Source organism: Engystomops pustulosus, chromosome 1 (genome assembly GCF_040894005.1).
Source record: "Engystomops pustulosus chromosome 1, aEngPut4.maternal, whole genome shotgun sequence".
NCBI classification, from domain to species: domain Eukaryota; kingdom Metazoa; phylum Chordata; class Amphibia; order Anura; family Leptodactylidae; genus Engystomops; species Engystomops pustulosus.
In genome coordinates this window covers 155,354,455-155,374,608 of record NC_092411.1, presented here as the reverse complement: position 1 = coordinate 155,374,608, position 20,154 = coordinate 155,354,455, and the positions used below count along the sequence as shown (strand labels likewise).

The 20,154-nt window shown below is 41.0% G+C and overlaps 1 protein-coding gene across 3 annotated transcripts in view; it reads right to left on the bottom strand.

The window, feature by feature from the left end:
- LOC140064966 (protein mono-ADP-ribosyltransferase PARP14-like) overlaps positions 1–20,154 on the bottom strand; it is a 96,921-nt gene that overhangs the window by 12,841 nt on the left and 63,926 nt on the right. For all 3 annotated transcript variants that reach the window (XM_072112347.1, XM_072112329.1, XM_072112338.1), the window contains exon 12: positions 3,248–3,886. In XM_072112347.1, coding sequence (XP_071968448.1) covers positions 3,248–3,886 — 639 coding nt within the window. The remainder of the gene's footprint in view (positions 1–3,247; positions 3,887–20,154) is intronic.

Genomic DNA, 20,154 nt, shown 5'->3' with positions numbered 1-20,154 from the left:
ACAGTATTATACAGATGAATTAATTAAAATAGAATGTTACAATATTTGAAATGCTAAGTGAAGAGGTTTATCTTCTTATCCAAAGTTAAAACTCAAATTGAATTTAATATTTAATACACAAGTATTCGTTTGTGTACATGAGCTATTCAGACACCTGAAAGTGACTAGTTCCAGTGCCACCACTAAATGGGCTGAACACCCACAGGAATCAGTATAGCCCATCACTGGCTTCAACATTGCCAAGGAATAATGGATATATTAAAATCTACCATTTGATTTGATCCAATATGAACCAAACATACCTTGAGAATGCTGTAGCTACACTGATGCAGAAACATATCTTGTTTAATCCCTGAGCTGAGTGGTTTTGTTGAAAAAACAATTATAACATTCAGGTCTTTGGAAAAGTTTGGATGCATTCAGCCTGCAATTCATTACACGTAGCTTCCTGAACTGTGCAGACAGGACTGATCAACTTGACCTGGATCACTCACACACAGCAGCTGGGGAATGGGGCAGAGATAGTTCACTTCTGCCTGTCAGGCACAATACATAGGGGCTTATTAACTAGCCCTTTACTTTACTGTACTTTACAATGGACATTTATTGTGTTTGGATAATAATTTTATCTGGTGGGTCTAATGTATCAAGACACATTTCTAAAACTCATCTATATATTTCATGGCTTGGCAGCCCATTTTTTTATTATTGCTAGGTTGCCCTTACTTGTGCCCATACCTGAAATGGCCAGCGGCCCGGACTTCCAGTCCACAGTGACACGCACATCATGCACGTGGTGTGACTTCAGTCCTGCCCCCAGATGCAGGTGCGGTGACCGCAGCAATGCGCACAAACGTGACACCTGGCCGGTATTGATATTCAGGTAATATTAGCTACCATTGGCCCTATTGGGTCATCATATTAGACATATATACCTGGTGCAAACCACGCCACAGCACACCCCCAGAGGAAGCGAAGGCGAAACGTACATCGGGGTGCTGTGGTGGTGGTCAGCTACCTTTTTCAAAATAACCTTGGTCTTACCATGCAACGCCCGGGTGGGTAATGTTACTGGTTATATTGAATATGTAACTCTTTGTATATGTACATTTAGACAACCATAGTGGATGTATATGAATTTGACTAACAGGATCACCACTACACGTTTTGTTCTTATAGATTTTATTGTAAGTTTTTTGTGATTGCCTTGTTATGTTTAAATAAAGATTGGAATAGATGTTGTCCACATTGGAGTTATTGTGTTGAGATAATCCAGTCCTATATTCTTATATTGGTATTCATGTCTTGTTTGGTATTTGGACTATATGTGACAAAAGTGGGTATTCTTACTGGTATTTATTATTTTTTATTTACTAAGGGTTCGCGGCCTCTCTTTAGTCGTTTTTCCGACAGTTTTTGGATTCGCGCTGGTGGGACAGGTATTTTAACTTGGGATTGTGTCGCACACGATGGGCTGTGCGACAGAAATCAGGGCGCTGGCCATCAGACGATCCAACTGATTCAGACTGAGCGCGGATTTAACTTTCAAATTGTTTCGCAAGATCAAGCACTTACATACAGCGGGAAGAAGGTGAACTCTGGCAGACCTGAGCGAGCAAGCGACACATGCAGGATATCGGGCGCACGATCTAAGTGAATCGCGGCACAGTGCATGATCATTGGATAATGCGCTTTCGTGAACTCAGCAGGTCCTGGTAAGTGCCCCATTGATTCATTCTCTCAAGCAGTGCATACTTAATGTGAGAGGAGAAGAGCTGAGCACCAGCACAGAAGCGACAGAACTTCAATATCATAATTTTATAATAGTTTTTTCAGCAAAACCACTCAGCTCAGCAATTAAACAAGATATGCTACTGCATGAGTGTAGCTACAGTATTCTTAAGGTATGTTTGGTTCATAATACATCAAATCAAATGGTAGATTACCTTTAAGGGGTATTCTTATGTGGGCATTGGCCTTTAATTCACCTGCCATATATATATATATTTCTTCAATTGGCTGTTATTGAAAATGTATCTATGTAAAGATAATTTCCCATAAATGTAACCATGTTGTCCCTAAGAAATAGGATTGTTGTCCTTCGATAAAACCACCGCCACTGGAGAGATTGCACAAAGAAACAAATTGTTTTTGCATCAATAGTGCATGTGTCGACAATGCTGCCAGAGTGTGATGGTGGCCGTATCCAAGGACAAATATCTTGTTTCTAAGGGACAACATGGTTACATTTATGGAAAATTATCTTCACATAGGTAAATTATTTGTAATAATATGCAAATTAAGAAATGTATATATGTGACAGATCAATTAAATGTGGATGCCCATTTGATGTCCATAACTTTGGGGGCTGCCATCTTGCATAACCGCTATAAGGAGTATTCGTCAAATACTTTACAACAGCCTTATGGCTATAGGCTACAATGGTCTGCTGCTGAATGTTTGAGGTCTCAAAAGAGTTTCCAGGCATGCTTTTGCAGATATCAAGTAGAGATAAACCTTGAAATGTGAAATTAAATTACTGTGTCTTATATACAGCTAGTTAGTGACCAGAAGGAAATGGCAGGATGTGGTATTTTTAATTAAATGCAAGAGAATAACACAAATTAAAAATAAATCTGCAAAAGTCCCAGAAAATACATTTAATATAAAACATTGACTTAAAGAAAATTATAGCTAGAGATAACAATCTGATTTGGCTAAATTATGGAGTGGAGGTTTGAGAATGGACAGTGGGTACGGAAAGTATTCAGATTCAAAATTTTCACTCTTTGTTTCATTGCTGCCAATTGGTAAGTGTAAATTTACACTCTGCACCCCTGTTGACAGGAAAATAACTGAAATGTAAATATTTTTGCTAATTTATGACCTCATGATGCACTGTAAGGTCTTATATTGACAGGTGTGTGCCCTTCCTAATCAAGTCCTGTGAGTTTAATTAAATGCAGATTAACTCAGATGAAGGAGTAGAGCCATCTCAAGGAGCATCAAAGGGAAATGGACAATAGGAATTAAATATGAGTATCACAGCAAAGGGTCTGCATACTTATAAACATGTGATATTTCAGTTTTTCTTGTTTAATAAATTATCAAAAATATCTACATTTCTGTTTTTTTTCTGTTAAGATGGGGTGCAGAGTGCACATTGATGAGCAAAAAAATTGACAAAGAGTGAAAAATTTCCATACCTACTGTATGTAAAGTACATTAGTATAGTGCATATGCATACCTGCTTCCAAGTCTCGTCTAATTACAGTAAGTTTCTGTTTAGTTGCTTCGATGACTGCTTTCATTGCTCTCAGGTCAACAAGAGTTTTTTCCCCATTTTCAAGATTGATTGTTACATTGCTTTTCCTGGCCTGGTAGTTATCCTCAAGCAACTGGCTGACATTAATTGTAAATGGCTTGGAAGTTTTACCATCAGAATAGCCCCACTGGACCAATAGCCCTGCTCTCTCTTTTGTTGCCATCTCGAGTCTTGCAGTCATAATGGCACTAAGATTAGTATGGACATTCATTGTCACGTCAACAACATCCTTTTCAGAACCTTCAATAAAAATGTAGTTTTTCAACCGGTCCAGTATCATCCCAACTTCAATTTGGTCATTCAATACAGAGAAAAGCATCTCAATTTCCTCCAAGGAAAATGTTTTCAGAAGAGGTTGCTCTATTTGTTCCTTTCTATATTTTACTTCATTTTGAAAACCTCTTTCCAAAAAAGACTTAATTTCATTCACTTTGGCCTTTTGGTCTGTTACAATGACCAACTTAGTCGTTGGAGGCTGAAGAGGCTGCTGAAGTGTAGGCAGGTCTTTAATTGCATCATTATCTGGAATCCATGGATCCTTTAATCGTAAAGTCAGCAATTCTACAAATGAATTAGTAAAATAAATTGAGCAAATTGTAACATAAGAGTAATAGTGGCTACTGCTGATAATAATTAAACACTCTCTTCTCACCTGCTTTTACCTCTAATAAACTAGCAACCCCCTCAGGTAGGTCATAAAATATCCTTTCTAGCATTCCTTATTTAATTTTAAATATTGCTTTTTACATAAAAAAAATTGTCACCCAAATTATATGCAGATTTGCTAAAAATAGCCTTAGATAAGTCATGCTGAGAGGCTGCGGGGTGGAATGTCACTTAAAGGAAACTCAGGGAGACTTACTCATAGATCCAGGCACTGTGACTGTGGTTATCTTATATTTGTTATATTATTCAAATGAGCCCAAATGGCTACTGGGGAGATTCCCAGTGCCCCTCTGTACTGCAGATTCACTGGCTGTTACATTGAGCAAGGAGCACATTCCCCAATCACTGTGTGCTGAGACTTCCTGTGCTGCAGAGAGAGTACATCAGGCTAAGGGAAGGGGGGGTGCTGAGCATGAGCAGGGGGGGGGGGTGAGACAGCCTTTGAATCTGCAGCATGGGGAGGGGGCTCCGGAAACTCCCACAGGGCCCTTTAGACTCATTAGCATAATTATAATAGTTGATTTTAAAAACAAGGAAGTCATGGATAACAAATATAAGAACATCACGATGCCTGAATCTATGAGTAAGTGTTCCTGGTTTATCCATGCTTGATTTTAATGGTAGATTTTCTTTAAATGATTTCCTTTGTGAAAAGCAGAAGTGTTTTGAGTTGCGTTTTTCTGCATACATAGTGTGAGCACTGCCTAAGTTCATGTTCACAACATGCGACTGAAATTTGTTTTGAAATTTCAAGTGCATCCGGAGTATCTCCTCTCAGAACGTATATGTGTTTAGACCTAAACACTTGCATCCATTATGTAAAAACTACTGTTTTCAACATGGCTAAACACATGTTACTACTTAGCGAACAACACGTCTAGACACATTTGTGGTTCAGGGAGGAGTAATTCCTGATGTGCTTGCAACACATTTCAAAATGCAATTCAGTCACATCTTGTGAACATGGCCTTACAGTCCACCATAAAGCAAGATCTCTTATTAAAGGCATGTTGTGGCCCCGTCATCTTTCTGCCCCCCTTTCTTCCCTCTAACATTGTGACCCACCTCGCCTCCCTCCTCATATTGTGGTCCATTTCATATCTTCCTTCCATTGTGGGCCGCTTCTTATCTCACCCTTATTGTTCCACCCTAACATTTCCTCCTCTTACTATCCCCCTCTTATTGAGGATCCCCTCTCATCTCCCACTCTAATTGGGGGACGTCATCATCTCAACTTTAATCTCTAATTAAAAAACAATAAACGACTTCAGGTTCCGGCGCCTGCATGAGTGGCTAAGCATGAGTGAGCTCTGCTACGCCGGCTAACAATCTTAAGCCCACAGCCTGATACAGCTTCTCATCTTAAACCCACAATTTCCACAATTTGACCACGGATCAGTACTAAAGCCCTGGGGAAACTGACACATGGCGCAGCAGTAAAGATGGCGACCTCAACAAAAGGTCAGACAACTAGCTCACAGCATTTCCTCACTGATGGTGAGGAGGTAGATGAAATGGACATACCTGACATGAAGAGTGCCGACTTCAAGGAACTAGCTATAGAAGTAGCTAAGCAGTTGGCTCCTGACATTCAAGAAATTCTTGCAGCCACGTTATCCTTCAACCCTGCAGCAAGATGCTTAGCGTCACTTACCGCAATTAGGTGAGCTGGATTCTAGAGTTCCAGAGTTGGAAGATACCCCTGCTATCCATGCTGCCCATATGGGGGACTTTAAAAAAGAGAATAAATGCCTCTGTGATAAAATAGAGGCCTTAGAAAACTGTTTCAGAGGAAAAAATCTCCACATTGTTGGTATCCTGGAATCAGTGCCCCAACGGGACCTTGTTTACGTTGTGAGGAATACCTGACTTACTTGGGCTGTCACACAGATGCAAGGTGGAGAGGGCACACCGCATAGGCACAGACCCAAAGACATACAGAGATGAAGGGGTTCACCCAGGCATGCAGCAGAGGAACTGAACAATGCCAAACTATTGTCAGGTATCTAGATTATGTAGACAGCACGGAGATCCTCAGCGCTTTTAAGAAACACAAGACAAAGCCTGACCACCAGGGTCACCAACTACTTATATTCGTGGACTTTTTTATTGAAGTCAACAAGAAGAGAAAAGCCTTTGCAACGATCTGCACAGATTTATATAACAAGAAAGTCAGATTTGCCTTGGCTTACCCAGCAACCCTGTAGATTTTCCACCCTGATGGATCCCTGCTAAAGCTGGTCTTCACAACCTACTGTAAACTGCCCCTATCTCACCTTTGCCAAGAGGACAATCCACATCACCATCTCACTGGAGTGACCCTCCATGCTCGTTGTCACAGAGGGAACTATGGTCCCCTCAGAAAGACAAATGATGCAGAAGAGCATCCTGGTCGGAGCCAGCCTCATGATCTCCTTAAGCTATAGGGACGGTGGGAGTATTGCAAATGGCCATGCATGGGGCTAAATGTCCTATGCAGCTATTAAGAACTTCTACAGCGACTTTAGTTTTGTTAGCACAGTTTTGATTGCCGAATACTAGAGCACTTATGCATATTATGAGCCACTTGAGTACTTACATCCTACTGAGGCCACCCAGACCCAAAGTTTCCCCATTGCTGAGCTATGTGGGTCACTTGCGTGGTGGTTCCACTTAGCATGTAACAGTAGTTCCTCATGCCATATGAATAAGGAAGCCTCATAGTCAGTATACTAGAAGTGTCTTATGCACTCTCTAGGACACTGCTTGTGCGTTCACTGTTCAGCTTACTGTTTGTTTTGGGGTTAAGTGGGGAGGGTATCTTGCAGATGCCCTTCACACAGGGAATACATTGGAAAACACTCAAGTATTAGGTAACCAACATACACTTTATTTCTTGGAATGTAAAAGGCCTTAGGTCCCTCCACAAGCGACTCACAGTGTTGCATCACCTGAAGTGGTTATATGCAGGAAACCTCCTTGAAAGAAATAAACTTTCATTGCATGAAGCATTTGTAGGTAGACAAAGTATATGGTTCTCTGGCAGTGAACCACAAGGTGGGAATGTTGACCCTAATTCAGAGGAATCTCCCATACACAGTCCAACAAATAGAACAGGATGCTGAGGGAAGGATTGTAGTTTTTAAAATTTTATCTATGGACCCAATGACCGCCATAGGGAGTTCTTCGTAAAGCTAACTACTCGAATACTAGGCAATTATGAGCTGTCGTTTGAGGAAAAGGAACTGTTTTTATCGCACACAAACAGATTCTAAACTCCTGAGACTCCTGGGGATTAAGCAGGGAGACTTCTGGTGACTTCTTTGCCAAAGACACTCAGGTGGTAACATTCAAGATCTTCCCCACAAACTAGAAATTCTAAGCAAGTCACTGTATTCAATACCTCAGGCCAGCAATCCACTGCTCCTGATTAGTTGCACTCTTTATACCTCCCCACTTTAACAGATGAGGAGTGGCAGCATGTGCATAGGTTGACACTGCTAACACCCTGCAATACATCAGTACTGCAAAGTATTGTCATGAACAAGCAATCAGATGATTGCTTCTTCATGTCCCATGGTGAAAATAGTAAAAAAAAAAAAAGTTTTTAAATTAAAAAAAAAGTAATAAATCAATAAGAATGTCCATAAGCCCCATAACATCTAAAGCGACATATAACGCTAAAAAAAGGCTAAATCATAACACATGTGCTTCTCCCTGTGAAGCCTCCAGATACCCCATGGGATGTGATGCAGTCTTCATCTACTGCTGCAGTCCTGGATAAACTGTAGAACTATTATTTTTAATAATATATATATTTATTTAAACATATATATTTAACCATCGTGCTGGGCGCCCCCATAGTTCTTCTCCCGTGCGGCGCCTAGTATGATGTCAGCAGCGGCGCGTCATACTAGGTGCCGCACGGGAGAGAACAGTTGCGGCGCCCAGCGCGATGTTAAAGAAGACAGAAGATGGCGCGGAAGCAAGAAGAGGAGCCGGGAAGCCAGAAGAGGAGCCGCGATGACATCGGGGGAGCAGCGCTGCGCATCGGGGCCACCGGAGGGTGAGTAAATAAGTTTTTTTTTTAAATTCTTGGCTGACTGTATACTACTGGGGGCACGCTATAGAACCTATATTACCCCTACAAATTAGGGGAGAAGCTATGAGGCAAGACAGATTCAAAAAATGGTAAAAGTAACAAAGTTTTATTATGTATAAGGTAAAAACACATAACCATAAATAGACAATTGTTAAAAGGAATTGTATGACAGGGTTACAGGGTGAACATACAGCAGAGAAAAAAAGCAGTCATACCCGGACATAGCAAATTGCACAGAGGTTGAACCAATTTAAATGGGCTGGTATATAGGAAATGTAGACCTATTTGGGGCATAGTAACATGCATTTAAGTAGTGGCATAGCAAGAGCTCATGCCTGGTGAGAGCCAATTTAGGGCATATGAATACCAGTCCTTACCGTGTTGGTGGGTGATTGTGCCAGAGGTCCGGGGATGACTGCTGCCCCAACGCACGTTTCGGCTCCTATTGAGCCTTCGTACTGGGGGCACGCTGTATACTACTGGGGGGATGCTGTATACTACTGGGGGGCAGGCTGGGGTGGCTGTATACTACTGGGGGTATGCTATATACTACTGGGGGGCAGGCTGGGGTGGCTGTATACTACTGGGGGACAGGCTGGGGTGGCTGTATACTACTGGGGGCAGGCTGTATACTATAGGGGGCTGGCTGGCTATATACTGGTGGGGTCTGTGACCAATGCATTTCCCACCCTCGGCTTATACTCGAGTCAATAGGTTTTCCCATTTTTTTGGTGGTAAAATTAGGGGTCTCGGCTTATACTCTGGTCGGCTTATACTGGAGTATATACGGTATATGTATGTATGTGTATATATATATATATAATATTTTTTTTTTTTTTTACCTGGACCCACTTTAAGCTGATGACAACATTCAAGTCATTGCCAAAATATAGATTTACATCACATGGATACACTTCAAACTCTCCAGACCCCATCATTCATAAAACATCACCCAGAACAGTTCCCCCAACCTTACGGCATGTGTGTCTAGGAATTAGGACTTAGACTATTTGTTTAACAGGACGTTTATCTCCCCCACTCCACAAACTGGTATGTTTTCCAGTTTATGTCTTTTACCTGTTGTTTGTTCTTTTTTCAATGGTTCACTCACAGGTGACCCTGTTCACAACACTTGGCCAGACCATGAGTTTTTGCGATATTGTGTTTCGGTATACACAAGGTACTCATGCTGGTTTTCTAGTATGTGGACCACATTTATTAAAGTCCCTGCACCAGTAAAACAAAAAGGAGCACTGTACTGAGGGTCGGCAGCAGGGAGGGATCATAACCAATTGTTCTCATGTTAGCGATTCTGGCTAATTGCATGGCCGCACATATCGCCCACTAAATGCATGTTTATCCACCGCCAAATTACCGGCTGAGAAGGTAAGTTAAGTTTTATTATTTTACTGGGAACTGTAAATGGTTAATGCTTGGGGGGTGTAAATGGTTAATGCTGGGGTGGAACTGTATATGGTTAATGCTGAGAGGGGGGCTGTAAATGGTTAGCGCTGGGGGGACTGTAAATGCTTAATGCTGGGAAGGGACTGTATATGGTTAATGTTGGGGGGTTCTGTATATGATTAATGCTGGGGGTCTGTAAATGGTTAATGTTGGGGGTATCTGTATATAGTTAATGCTGGGGGCTCTCTGTATATGGTTAATGCTGGGAGATCTGTATATGGTTAATGCTGGGGAGGGGCTATAAACAGTTAATGTTGGGGGGCTGTAAATGATTAATGCTGGGGGGCTGTAAATGGTTAATGCTGGGGGCTTTCTGTATATGGTTAATGCTGGGAGATCTGTATATGGTTAATGCTGGGGGGATCTATATATATGGTTAATGGTGGGGAGGGGCTGTAAATGGTTAATGGTGGAGAGGCGGTAAATGGTTAATGCTGGTGGGATCTATATATGGTAATGCTGGGGTGGATCTGTATATGATTAATGCTGGGGGGGATTTAAACGGTTAATGGTGGAGGGGCAGTAAATGGTTAATGGTGGAGGGGCGGTAAATGGTTAATGCTGGGTTGGATCTGTATATGATTAATGCTGGAAGGGATCTGTATTTGTTTAATGCTGGGGTGGATCTGAATATGGTTAATGCTGGGGGGAATGTAAACAGTTAATGCTGGGGGGATCTGCAAATGGTTAATGCTGGGGTGGAACAGTATATGGTTAGAGCTCGGGTGAAACAGTATATGGTTAATGCTGGGGTGGCTGTAAATGGTTAACGTTGGGGGGATCTGTAAATGGTTAATGCTGGGGAGATTTATCTATGGTTAATGCTGGGGGGATCTGTATATGGTTAATGCTGGGGGGGCTGTAAATGGTTAATGCTGGGGAGATTTATCTATGGTTAATGCTGGGGGGCTCTGTATATGGTTAATACTGGGGGGCTGTAAATGGTTAATGCTGGGGGATCTTTTATGGTTAATGCTGGGGGATCTTTTATGGTTAATGCTGGGGGATCTTTTATGGTTAATGCTGGGGTGGATCTGTATATGGTTAATCCTGGTGGACCGAAAATAGTTAATGCTGGGGGGATCTGTATATGGTTAAAGCTGGAGGGATCTGTAAATGCTTAATGCTGGGGCGGATCTGTATATGGTTAAGGCTGGGGGATCACTGCTGAGGAGACTGTAAATGGTTAATGCTGGGGGTATCTGAAAATGGTTGATGCTTGGGCTCTCTGTATATGGTTAATGCCCAGGGGACTGTAAATGGTTAATGCTGAGGGGGATCTGTAAATGGTTAATGCTAGGGGGATCTGTAAATGGTTAATGCTAGGGGGATCTGTAAATGGTTGATGCTGGGGGGGGCTGTAAATGGTTTATGCTGGGGGGGCTGTAAATGGTTTATGCTGGGGGGACTTTATATAGTTATTGCTGGGGGTGTGTACATAGTTGTTATGGGAGGCTGTATATAGTGATTACTGGAGAATGTATATAGTAATTATAGGAGGCTGTATATAGTTATTATAGGGGGCTGTATATAGTGATTGCTGGGAAGGCTGTATATAGTGATTACTGAGGGTTGTATACAGTGATTACGGGGGGGCTATACATAGTTATTGCTGGGGGCTGTATATAGTTATTGCTAGGGGCTGTATTAAGTTTTGCTGGGGGTCTGTATATAGTGATTACTGGAGGGCTGTATACAGTGATTACTGGGGGCTGTATACAGTGATTGCTGGGGCTGTATATAGTTTTGCTGGGGGCTATATATAGCAATTACTAGGGGCCATATATACTTATATCTGGGGGGCTGTATATATTTATTGCTGGGGGGATGTATATACTGAATACAGGGAGCTGCATATAGTGATTGCTGGGGGAGCTGTATACAGTGATTACTGGGGGGGTTGTATATAGTGATTATTTGGGGCTGTATATAGTGATTGCTGGGGAGCTGTATATAGTGATTACTGGGAGCTGTATATAGTGATTACTGGGGGCTGTATATAGTGATTACTGGGGGTCGCATATAGTTAATGGTGGGGGGCTGTATGTAGTAAATACTGGGGGGGCTTTATATAGTTAATGCTGGGGGCTGTATATAGTGATTACTGGGGACTGTTTATAGTTAATGCTGGGGAATGTGTATAGTTAATGCTGGGGGGCTATATATAGTTAATGCTGGGGGCTGTATGTAGTGATTACTGGGGGCTGTATGTAGTGAATACTGGGGAGGATGTACATAGTTATTAGTGAGGGAGCGGTATATAGCGATGTTGTACCCTGTCTGGGCTACATTCAATGGGGGCCCCCACCAGGTTTTACGCCATGGGGCCCCCACCAACCTTAATCTGGCCTTGGTCGGCAGAACAGGCACTGGAGGAAGTAATCTAATCTGTCAAATCTCAGACAACCCCTTTAACCCCTTTAATCACAGACGTTTTTTTTCAGCTTATTGACCAGACTCTTTTTTTTAGAATCTGATATGATACATATCTGAAGAAGGCAGCTTATGTTGTATTTTAAAACCAATACCCAAAAAGTTTTATATAAAGCGCTAACCATATGATATATGCACACCAAGTGGCAAATTAACAGATTAACTGTTCACATGAAGAGAAATTCTTGGTGGACTCTAGGACAACGTATTTTATCATTTTATACATTCTTGTTTGTAGAAATCACTATTTTAAGTGCTTGGGCCCAGCACTATATTAATTAGATGTACTATATGTGTATCTGCTGCTAATTAGATGTTTACATGCTAGATTGTAGTGCTTGGGTATAACTGTATGTTTTGTTTTTTTTTACTCTATTAAATTACAATTGAGGAAACAGTCTTGATTGGGATAAGAAATTTTGTCACATTTGTATACATCCTACTGTACCCAGGACAGCGTTTTTGCACACCTGCTTATATCCCTTAACTTGTTGATGATGCCCCACTAGATATAATAATAGAATCTGATATGTGTCAGGATATTTGGTTATAACTTCGGAACGCTTTAAAATATCCAGGTGATTTTGGTTTCTTGTGACATATTGTACTTCATGTTAGTTGTAAAATTTTAATGATAAGTTTTGTGTTTTGTGCTGAACAAAAATGAAAATTTGCCAAAAGTTCAGAGAAATTCATAATTTTCAAATTTCGAAATGTTCTGCTTTCCAAGCAGATGGATAGACCATTAAAATAGGTTAATAACTAACTTTTCTGGAATGTTTGGAATGTTTTATATGCGTCCTCTCATTTTTATAGTATGTTGTGAGGCTTAGAACTTTAGGTGCAATTTTTTCATTTTTATGAAAATCGCCAAGATGCACGTTTTGAGGGACAACTCAGCTTGCAAGTGACTTTGAGAGGCCTAAATAATAGTAAAACCCTACAGCTCTGCATATGTAAACAACTTCTATTAAGTCTGTTAACCCTTTTAACCCCTTCCCGACATTTGACGTAATAATACTGCATGGCGGGAGGTGCGTTCCCGCAAAATGCAGTATTATTACGTCATGCTTCTGGCGCCGGCTCCTGAACGGAGCCAGCGCCAGAAGCTGCGGGTGTCGGCTATATATTATAGCCGACACCTGCCTCTAACACCCGCGATCGGAGATTTCTCCGATCGCGGGTGTTAACCCCTAACACGCCGCGGTCGCGCTGACCGCGGCGTGTCAGAGGCATTTAAATGCAAGCTGAAGGGAATCGGACCCCCCCGCGGCGCTTACCGGGGGGGGGGGTCCGCTGCTCCGATCGCAGCCCCGGGACTGCCGGTGCCCGGGGCTGCGAGATCTTCATCCGGAAGCCGGGTCCTGCCTTCTGGCAGGATCCGGCTGTAAGACACTGGGCATGCGCAGCATGCTCAGTGTCTTACATTACACAGTGCAATACTTCTGTATTGCACTGTGTAACCTGTAAAATAGCTTGAACAAGTGATCAGAAGATCACTTGTTCAAGCTTAGATGTCATTACCTGTAAAAAAAAAGTTAAAACAATAAATAAAGGTTTTTAAAAATAAAAATAAATAATAAAAGAAAGTGAAAGTCCCCCCAAACACCACATTTCCCTTTACACAAGTAATAAAGTATAAAATACACTAAATCACAAAAAAACCCCACTTATTTGGTATCGCCGCGTCCGTAACAATCTGTACAATAAATCCTAATCATAATTGGACCCGCTCGGTGAACGTGGTAAAAAAAAAACCCCAAAAACTTGCCAAAAATTAAAACTTTTTATCAAATTGCTTTACAAAAAATGTTCTAAAAAGTGATCCGAAAAAGTTACAAGCGCCAAAATGATACCACTGAAAAGAACAACTTGTCACGCAAAAAATAAGCTCACAACCAGCTCCGTCAACCAAAAAATACTATAGTTATGCCGCTATAAAGATGGCAATACTAAAACAAATTCAATTTTTTCTATTCTAGTTTTCCTTCAATAAAATTGGACAAATATAAATAAAACTATATAAATGAGATATCACCGTAATCGTAGTGATCCGTAGAATAAAGATAATATATTATTGTTATGCTACAGCGAACCCCCCCCCCTCAAAAATGCTAAAAATCCAAAACAAGAATTGATGATTTTATTTTCCTCCACACGAAAAAAGTTAATAAAATTGCTTCAATAAGCTAAACACCCTCTAAAATAAAGTTTTTTTTTACAGTGCATCGCGTCTCGCAAAAAATAAGCCCTTATTTGTCTAAATTGCTTAAAAAATAAAGATTGTATAGCCTATTCCCAACACGCGTTGTAATAGAACGGTGCGGCGGGTAGTGACTTGCCAACACGGTTCAGACACAGTGATCGGGGCAAGGTGGCAGCTGATCCTAACAGCCATCCATCCTGCCCCATGGACCAGAAGGGTTATGTCCCCCCCACACACCCCCAGTTTATTATCGCTGCTATTGGCTCATCAATTCAGACGAGCCAATAGCAGCGAATTTACTTATGACGTCAGTAATACCGGTCACCATGTCTGTAGACACGGTGATCGGGGCAGAGTGGCGGCTGTTCCTGACAGCCACCAATTGTGCCTTGTGGTTCAGAGGGGTTTTGTTGCCACCCTCTGTCCATGTTTGCCGCTATTGGCTGGTCGATTTGGTCCAGCTAAAAGCAGCAATATTCGTCACAATGGGCATCGCTAGGGTGAATAAGAGCAACACTTGGCGATAATTTCCCTACTAAAACGAAGATATGGTACAAAAGCGCTGGCCGTGTACATTGTACAGATTACGCTGTACAACTCTTACGTGCTGTTCCAATGTGCAGGTCCTGCCGTATCATTTCTCCGTTTTCAAGAGGAAGATATTAGGAAACTAATATTGGGACAAGAAGGACGGGGCCCCTGTACCTCTGGTTTAGATGTTCCTGTATTTTGCCAGGACAGCATTTTCCTGGTGAATTCTGCTGCTTCTAATGGTAGGACTCAATAAAGAGTCTGTTCCAAAAGAGGAGTTAGGATGGACACTATATACTAAGGATGGACACTATATACTAAGGATGGACACTACATACTACTAAGAGACCTGCGACAACTCCAAGTGTGACAAAAGTTTAGATGGTCCCCTGGTCTATTCTACCTCCTTATACGCAACACATTCAAAATTCACGCCCAACCTGTTGTGAATTCAGTAAAATGAATAATTGTAACAACTGGTAAGTCACGTTGCTCCCTATACCCCTCCACATTATTTCATAAGGGGCGCCACATAACGGGCACTGAACGTTCCAGAAATAATTGCAATTTCCATCTTGGACTCCATCGCACATCGTATTTGGAAACCACCTGTATGTTCAAATGCTCATTTCACCACGTGTATTACACTACACCACATATTACACCTTGCTAAATTCCCCAAGGGGTGTACATTCAACAATTAGGGTCACTTTTCAGGTTTTCCTCTGTTTTGGTACCACTACGGCTCTCCAAATGTATCCTGACACATGTGAAGGATTTCTTGCAAATTTGGCCTCTAAAAGACAAACACCCCTCTTTTCCTCTACTGTGCGCCCATAAAGCATTTTATATGCACATGTGGGGTACTTCTACACTCAGGAGAAATGGTTTTACACCTTTTTCGGGGTTATTTAATATATTATCCCTTGTGGCTTACATAAATTAGGGGTAAAGTGACATTTATAGGAAAATTTTCACCTTTTTAATGTTTAGGGCCTAATTGGATCATTCACCTGTAGGGGCAAATACATATATTGCACATTGCAAAATTCTCTAAGGGGTGTGTGTTCAAAAATTAGGATCACTTTTTGGATTCTTATCTGTTTTATACCACTAGGGCTCTCCAAATGCATGTCAAACATTTCTGTCAAATTTGGCTTCTAAAAGGCAAACCTCCCCCTTTCCTTTTACTGTGCGCCCATACAACATTTTATATACACATGTGGGGTACTTCTACACTCAAGAGAAATAGGTTTACACATTTTGGGGGGTTATTACATTTTTTTTATCCCTTGTGGCTACAAAAAATTAGGGGTACAATGACCTTTATAAGAAAATGTTCACCTTTGTCCTAGTTAAGCCCTAATTAAATCAAACACCTATATGGACAAATACTCATATTACACCTTACTAAATTCTCTAAGGGGTGTGCTTTCCAAAATGGTGTCACTTGTTGGGGTTCCGCTCTGTTTTGGTACCACTACGGCTCTCTAAATGCATCCTGACACATGTAAAGGATGTTTGTCAAATTTGGCTTCTTAAAGGCCAATGCCCCTCTTTCCCTTCTGAGCTTCACTGCGTACCCATACAATATTTTATTTGCATGTGTGGGGCAATTTTATACTCGGGAGAAATGCTAGTACACATTTTTTGGGGTTGTTTCATCTTTAATGCCTTATGGGATACAAAAATTAGCCGTAAAAGTGACTTTTTTGGGAAAATGTCCATCTTTTTCCTTTTAGGGACCTAATTGAAGCAAACACCTGTGGGGGAAAATACACATATTACACCTTGCTAAATTCTCCAAAGGGTGCACTTTCCAAAATAGTGACACTTGTTGGGGTTCCCCTCTGTTTTGGTACCACTAGGGCTCTCCAAATGCATCCTGACACATGTAATGGATGATTGTCAAATCTGGCTTCTAAAAGGCCAAAGCTCCTCCTTCCCTTCTGAGCCCCACTGTGTACCCATACAACACTTTATATGCAAAAGTGGTGCAGTTCTGTGCTTAGGAGAAATAGTTTTACACATTTATGGGAGTTGTTTCATCTTTTATCCCTTGTGGCTTACAAAAATTTGGGGTAAAAGTGACTTTTTTGAGAACATTTTCACCTTTTTTCCCTTTTGGGGCCTAATTGAATCAAACACCTGTTTGGGCAAATACACAAATTACACCTTGCTAAACTCTCCAAGGGGTGTACTTTCCAGAATGGTGTCTCTTGTTGGGGCTTTCCTCTGTTTTGGTACCATTATGGCTCTCCAAATGCATCCTGACACATGAAAACTTTTTCAGCCATATTTGCCCTGCAAAAACGAAACAACGCTCTTTCCATTCCAAGTGCCCCCCTGTGCCCGTACAGAAGGGTACAGTGACAAAATGGGCATTGGCATGCTCAGGAGGAATTTCCTTAAACATGGTAAAATGCATTTTCCTTTTTAACCCATTGTGAAGGTGCAAATTTTAGTGTTCAATGAATCTATTGTAAGATAAAATTACATTTCTGTAATTTCACTTTCATTTATCTTTCACCCTCATGAAACGCTCAAAGGGTTAACAAATTTCCCAAAGGTTGTTTTGAATATTTTGAGGGGTGTAGTTTCTAAAATGGTGTCATTTGTGGGGGTTTTCTGTCATTTGGGCCTTATAAAGTCACTTCTAACTAAACTGACCCTCCAAAAGTAGGTTTTGATGATTTTCGTGAAAATCAGTAAAAAATTGCACCTAAAGTTATAAGCCTCCTAACATCCTAAAAAAAGGAAAAGATGTTTGAAAAATGATGCCAAGTTAAAGCAGACATATGGAAAATGTTAGTTATCAAGTTATTTTAGTGATATGACTAACTTTCCAAAAAGTAGAAAATTTTGAATTTTGAAAACATATTGATAAAATTTCTTGACCAACATGAAGTACGATGTGTCACGAAAAAACAATCTCAAAATCAACTGGATATGTTAAAGTATTCCAAAGTTATAACCACTTAAATAGACACATGTCAGATTTTAAAAAATGGGCCGTGTCAGGAAGGTGAAAAGTGGCTTCAGCGTTAAGGGGTTAAGTGTGTCACGGGAGTTAAAACAAAATGGAAGTGTGATTTCAAAATTTTGGGGGGAACATACTTTCATTTAGGCCAAAATTACACTTTCACAATGAATTAAATGATACAATGTTTTATACCCAATTTCTCCCGAGTGTACCGATACCTGTATGTGGTGGTAAACTGCTGTATGGGCGCCCAGCCGGCCATAGAATGAAAGCAGCGCCAGAGCAGATTTGCATTGTCACATTGTACAGGCTATAAAAGGTTAGTTTTTTGGGTAATGAGAACATATTATTTGTGGGATGAGATACATTATATAGATTATCCATTTTAGGGGTCTATAGCTAATTCATGAGATTTTATTCACTATTTCAAGGGGGACAAAACAAAATCTATAATTTGTATTATGGATATTTATATATTTTTTGTTTTGGCCACTGAACATAACATAACATAAAAATGATATTTTATCTCTATTTTCTGGTTCACCGCGTTTACAGTGAAACATCATATATAATTTTTTTTTATCTTTGCTCAATTTTACTGAGCAAAACCAATATTGGAGAAAATCTATTTTTTTTTTTTTTACTGACAACTTTTAAGAGGAATCATTTCTTTTTTTTCTGGTCTGGTCTATTTTCAGATCTGGTTGAGGCCTTTTATTTGGAAAAAAGTTGTTCTCCAGTCATTTTAGGGCATGTGTTTTAATTGCTTTTTAGAACATTTTTTTTGAGGGTATCTGATGAAAAATAATATATTACAGGAAGTTTTTTTGTTTGTTTTTTTTTACGCCGTTTACCATGCGGGTTCAATATTGCTTTGGAGGTGATACCAAATATGTATGTTTTTTCGTGTCTTATATACTTTATTTGTTTTTTTTTTATATGTAACTGGTGTGATTAGGGGACTATTATTTTATTTATTTTTCTTTAAAACAAAACAAATCTTTTTTGACTTTTCAAAAAAATTATTTCACACTTGGGCTTTAACAAGTGTTTGTCCTATTGCTTGTTCAAGCCCTTACACTGCAAAACACATGTATTCTAGTGTGTAATATAACTCAGTTACAGATGGTTCCTGTCAGGAGGCAGAATCCAGAGAGCAGAGGGCCCGGCAGCCTTGGGGCACAGACTGGACCCCGGAGCTGCTGAAAGATGGATCGGATCCTTGGATCCTCGGGGGATCCAAGGGGGATTCACTTACACGCCGCAGTCATACTTCACCGCAGCATGTAAGGGGTTAAACACCCGGGATCAGAGTTTTTCCAAACCCGGATGTTAATGCTGGGTCTGGGCTCTCCTGCAGTATTCTTCTGAATACTCTTAATGACCGCTGTAAAAACATGATATGGCAGTCATTAAGGGCTTTATGATTATATATATATATATATATATATATATATATATATATATATATACTCACCGGCCACTTTATTAGGTACACCATGCTAGTAACGGGTTGGACCCCCTTTTGCCTTCAGAACTGCCTCAATTCTTCGTGGCATAGATTCAACAAGGTGCTGGAAGCATTCCTTGGAGATTTTGGTCCATATTGACATGATGGCATCACACAGTTGCCGCAGATTTGTCGGCTGCACATCCATGATGCGAATCTCCCGTTCCACCACATCCCAAAGGTGCTCTATTGGATTGAGATCTGGTGACTGTGGAGGCCATTTGAGTACAGTGAACTCATTGTCATGTTCAAGAAACCAGTCTGAGATGATTACAGCTTTATGACATGGCGCATTATCCTGCTGAAAGTAGCCATCAGATGTTGGGTACATTGTGGTCATAAAGGGATGGACATGGTCAGCAACAATACTCAGGTAGGCTGTGGCGTTGCAACTAAGCTCAATTGGTACCAAGGGGCCCAAAGAGTGCCAAGAAAATATTCCCCACACCATGACACCACCACCACCAGCCTGAACCCTTGATACAAGGCAGGATGGATCCATGCTTTCCTGTTGTTGACGCCAAATTCTGACCCTACCATCCGAATGTCGCAGCAGAAATCGAGACTCATCAGACCAGGCAACGTTCTTCCAATCTTTTACTGTCCAATTTCGATGAGCTTGTGCAAATTGTAGCCTCAGTTTCCTGTTCTTAGCTGAAAGGAGTGGCACCTGGTGTGGTCTTCTGCTGCTGTAGCCCATCTGCCTCAAAGTTCGACGTACTGTGCATTCAGAGATGCTCTTCTGCCTACCTTGGTTGTAACGGGTGGCGATTTGAGTCACTGTTGCCTTTCTATCAGCTCGAACCAGTCTGCCCATTCTCCTCTGACCTCTGGCATCAACAAGGCATTTCCGCCCACAGAACTTCCGCTCACTGGATGTTTTTTCTTTTTTGGACCATTCTCTGTAAACCCTAGAGATGGTTGTGCGTGAAAATCCCAGTAGATCAGCAGTTTC